Source organism: Mobula birostris, chromosome 18 (genome assembly GCF_030028105.1).
Source record: "Mobula birostris isolate sMobBir1 chromosome 18, sMobBir1.hap1, whole genome shotgun sequence".
Lineage (NCBI taxonomy): Eukaryota > Metazoa > Chordata > Chondrichthyes > Myliobatiformes > Myliobatidae > Mobula > Mobula birostris.
Window position 1 is genome coordinate 50096727 of NC_092387.1, and position 4803 is coordinate 50101529.

Sequence of the window (4803 nt, forward strand, 5' to 3'; positions counted from 1 at the left end):
AGAACATAAAAGCAAGGTTGGAGTGCTGAGGCTTTATAAGGCATTGGTCAGACTGCACTTGTGAGCAGTTTAGGGCCCCTTATCATCCCCCCCCACCCCTGCTTTTCCCCTGCCTAGGTCTCACATATCACTTGTATTCTCTCTGACTGCTCCCCCCAAACTTTATACAGTATTGTCTTCCTCCCCAATTCTGATAAAGAGTCTTGACTAGAACCAGCTTGTTTCTGGCAGAAAGTTCCTCTCTATGGAGGGGAACTATTTATTCTTCTCCATAGATTTTACCTGACCGGCCGAGTTCCTTCAGCATTTTCAGTGTGTTGCCTTAGATTTCCAGCATCTGTAAATCCTGTATGTCTAGGATTATGGCCACTCATTTTTCTCCTATCCTGAATTATCCTAATTCCTCAATTTCTTCATATGCAAAAGCCCAGGACAGGGTGAAGATATGCTGATTTAGGGATTTTTTTTTGCATCAAGTGGTCCGGTAAGTGAGAAAACTGGTTTTGCCAGTTTATCCTCCAGAGATAATACACCAGACTGCTCTTAAAATGTTAGTTACATTGTTGCCTCAAATGTCAGGGCAACAGAGTGTTCTCCCCATTGCTTTGAAATAACAGATGGTATCTTATATCCCAAGGGCAGACTCTGTTTAATGTTCCAGATGGAATTATGATGATTTAACCACAGCGTCTGAAGTAATAAACAACATCCTCCTAATTGAATCAGGACTGTTTATCAATTGATACAAAACAAAAATTGCTGTAGGAACTCAGCAGGTTGGGCAGCATCTGTAGAGAGAAATGGGTGATGGCGACACCCTCCATTAGGAACCCCAATCACCCAGGTCATGCCCTCTTCTCATTGCTACCATCAGGAAGGTGGTACAGGAGGCTGAAGACACACACTCAGTGATTCAGGAACAGCTTCTTCCCCTCTTCCATCTGATTTCCGAATGGGCATTGAATCCATGAACACTACCTCACTTTTTTTAAAGTTTCTATTGTACTTACTTAACTATTCTATATATACTTCCTGTAATTGTTTTTTCTATTATTATGTATTGCAATGTACTGCTGCCACATCATCAATAGATTTCACGACATATGCCAGTGATATTGAACCTGATTCTGATTTTGATAGCCAGTGTTTCAGGTTAGAGGCCATTGGTTTGCATGTTTGCCTTGCACTCCAAATTACAGCAGCTGTTCTCTTTTACATCTGCTACCGATTATGGTTCTCTCCCCGCCCGCAAGTTTAGAATTTAAGTACATACTTCATTTACTGACCCTCATTCCCCTTTACCTCCCAGATTTGTAAACCAAGACAAGGGAAAAACGTGCTGATTTCTGGATTGTGTGGCATCAAGTGGTCCGGTAAGTGAGAAAACTGATTTTGCCAGTAAACCAGGCTGCTTTTAAAGTATTAGTTACACTCAAACTACAAGGGAAGTGGCTTGATAATAAACTCTTGCGGAAAAAAGGCATTGGCAACTCTAGAATTAACTGTGAGCACTAGGACCACGTAGCAGCTTGCGGTGGTAACTGGGACAGGGTCCAATTTGATGCAGTTCTCAATCTGAACCAAATGCCCAGCTGACTTGTACAGTACACTGAAGCTGCAACAGAGGCAGCAAGTTCATTCCTAAAAATTCCCTAAGACAAAGGAGCAGAATTAGGCCATTCAGCTCCACCATTCCATCATGGCTGATTTATTTTCTCTCTCAACACCATCTTTCTGCCTTCTCCCTGTAACTTTTGATGCCCTTAGTAATCAAGAACCTATCAACCTTGGCTTCAAATAAACCCAATGAGACTCGTTCTCCACAGGTACATGTGGTAGAATTCCACAGATTCACCACCCTCTGGCAAAAGAAAGTCCTCCTCATCTCTGTTCTAAAGGGACGTCCCTCTAGTCTGAGGCTGTGCCCACTGGTCCTAGACTCGCCCATTACAGGAAACATCCCCTCTACGTCCACTCTGTCTAGGTCTTTCAATATTCAATTGGTTTGAATGAGATCCCCCTCATTTATTTGGTGTAAATACAGAGCAATAAATGGTCATACAGAGAAAGGTTCCACGTTTGTTCTTTTATTCACTTAGTACAAACAGTAAAAATAGCACCAAAGTATCAAAATTCTGTATTGTATGCATATCCAATGCCAGTCAAAAAGTAGGCTGCCCGGCAGACCCACTGTCCCAACAAAGTGGTATTTACATTTATACACAAGTTAGCACCATGTCATTTTAAACTGCTAAACAGGTCCCCTCCAGTGCAGAACTGGCTCCACACTGGCCAACACCGAGCACTCTGGTTTGGGGAGGGCATCCAAGTGCAGATTCCCACACAGAGCACCGGTGTGTGGCTGTGAACTTGCTCAGCCTGTGAACTAATCCTCCCGGGGCCAGATCAGAGCCCCCCCAAGAGGAGGCTTTCTGCCCCAGCAGTTGTCCTAGTCACTCAGTGGCCACCAGCTCAGCATTCTTCCACCAAGACCTCGTTGGAACTGTACAGTTTTCTCTTAATGATCCGGAACCTGGGGCTGAGTCTGAGTGTTTGGCTATACCCCGGAGTGAAAGAGGGGCCCGAAGTCAAGAGGTCCTGGATCTTGGACCAGATACCAGCTTCCAATCTCAGCACCAGGGCGAGCTCGAAGGTGGGAGACAGACTGCCATCCACCACTATCCGGTCCACATCTTTGCAAACGTTGCCATCCTCCACGCTGAGATGCAGTACGGCTCCCCGCAGGCCGCAAGGCTCGCTGGCTGCCAGCCGGAGCAGCTCCTCCGCCACCTGGCCGCTCAACTCCTCCGGGATGAGGAGCTTGAAGCAGCGAAGGGCACCGCGCTTGGCCTCGCTCAGGCTCTGCTCAACCAGCTGCATCACATCGGCGCACAGAAACTCCTCAAACGGGTCGTCGGTGACCGAGTCACGGTCCGATTCCAAACTCCCGTAATCTGCCAATTTAGAAAGGGGACACGAAAATATTAAAACTAAATATTGCACGGCACTGCCGCAGTAGAATTCCACATCATTGTCAACGATAATAAATCGGATTCTGATTGGAATTGGTCTAACGAATAACATCACTACACGCAACAGTACATTTAAGGATCATGTCTGTGATATACTGTGCCGCGGCAAAAATACTGGCTTTCATGAATTTATACCGGTGCTTCAAATCAAGATATAAACATAATTAAAGTACTTAGGATGAACGGCCAACACAGGCCGTTCGGCCCAACTAGACCTTGAAGTTCTATCAGTCTCCTGTTTTCCCTTACTTCAATTAGCTAAAGCATTCTTTCCCCCAGCATTAACGCTTAATACAACAGGAGAGGCATTGAGAGTTGGCTGATCCAGCACCGACACGAGACGAGACCGAATAATGACACTTACCGCTGTCAGTGTCCAGACTGGGCTCTGCTTTGTGTTCCAGCCGGTCCGGCGGAAACTGAGCCGGGGAGCTGCCGGTCAGGTCGGCGATCCTCTGCAGCAGTTTACCCCAGGAGGAAGGGGGCAACGGCGGCGGAGGAGGAGCCGCAGCGCGTCCGTGACACATCTTTCATACAAAGCCGAGGGCCGAGTCACTAATGAATGACAGGAGCCGTCCGACGAAACAGAGCCCAACCAACACTGGTCCCAAACCAGAGTGCGGAGTGCAGTCAACGGGGGCAAACTCATTATATTAATACGCTGGTAGCCGCCCCCCCGTAGACCCCGCCCACCGCTCCACACAAGGATCAACATTCCATATCTGACTGTTGCGAGTTGAACCCAGCCAATCAATGCGCCGAGCACGTTCACCACGATCGGGCCAAGTCCCGCCCAGGTCTTGTGGGAACGGGCTGTGCACATCGCCGGAGACAACTTGTACCACAGCAAAACTCTGTACAGAAAGTCCTCAGTAGGTGACTGCAGTCAACATTTGTTGAGGTTTTAAACCTTGTGTTCTTTACAGGTGCTACCTGAGTATCTGCTGCTGTTTTTGTTTTGGTTGTACAGGTTTTACATCTTTTGCCGCAAATTCGCCGATCTGCAGTGCGTGATTTTTGTGTTTTTTTTGGGTTAGCTTTTTTTCTGGGCTGGGAGCCAGCATCGGTTTGTGCACAGGAGAAAGTGCGAGAAAAAGCGAGAGTTGGGACATCAAGTCCTTGGCGGCTCGCCAGCAAGCGAAGGCTGTGTTTGGCACGTCGTTAATCAGCCGAGTTCAGTACAGTATGCTTTCCCTTGGGGATCTGCAGAAAACTTAAAAGCATGATCCGCGCAGCAATGTCAAACTAATGCAAAACACATGTAGAGTGGACAGGGAGAGTCTAAATTTGAGATATTTAAAGTTTACACCGCGGAGAGGCGAAAGGACAGCCAGCATTGATGGAACGAACTGAAAGGATTTTTAACTCAGTTGTATTCTAAACTAAATTAGCATCGCGTTTCTAATGAAACATGAAATTTTACATGGACTATTGTCGAATCGTTTAGAAAGATACTAAAGCATTTAGTTCATTTTAAATGCGCTGATTGTTAATGAACAGCATAGCAAGATCCCGCAAGTAGGAGACGAAATAAAGACCAAAAGGCATAGGAGCAGAAGTAGGCCATTCGGCCCGTCGAGTCTGCGCCGTTATTCTATCCTGGCTGATTTATTATCCCTCACAACCTCATTCGCTTGGCTTCTCCCAGTAACCTTTAACGCCCTAACTATTAACCTCTGCTTTAAATATTCCACAGATTCATCACCCTCTGGCTAAAGAAATCTCTCCTCGTCTCTCTTGTAAATGGACGCCCCTCTATGCTAAGACTAAG

General features: G+C 46.5%; 1 protein-coding gene across 1 annotated transcript; it reads right to left on the reverse strand.

The window, feature by feature from the left end:
• Positions 1–2067: 2067 nt before the first annotated feature.
• On the reverse strand, positions 2068–3677 carry ddit4 (DNA-damage-inducible transcript 4). Its single transcript, XM_072282641.1, has 2 exons — positions 3397–3677; positions 2068–2954 (listed from the first exon to the last, which is right to left on the reverse strand). The coding sequence occupies exons 1-2, from the start codon at positions 3557–3559 to the stop codon at positions 2473–2475; spliced, it is 645 nt and encodes a 214-aa protein (XP_072138742.1). The 5' UTR covers positions 3560–3677; the 3' UTR covers positions 2068–2472.
• Between the last annotated feature and the right edge of the window lie 1126 nt (positions 3678–4803).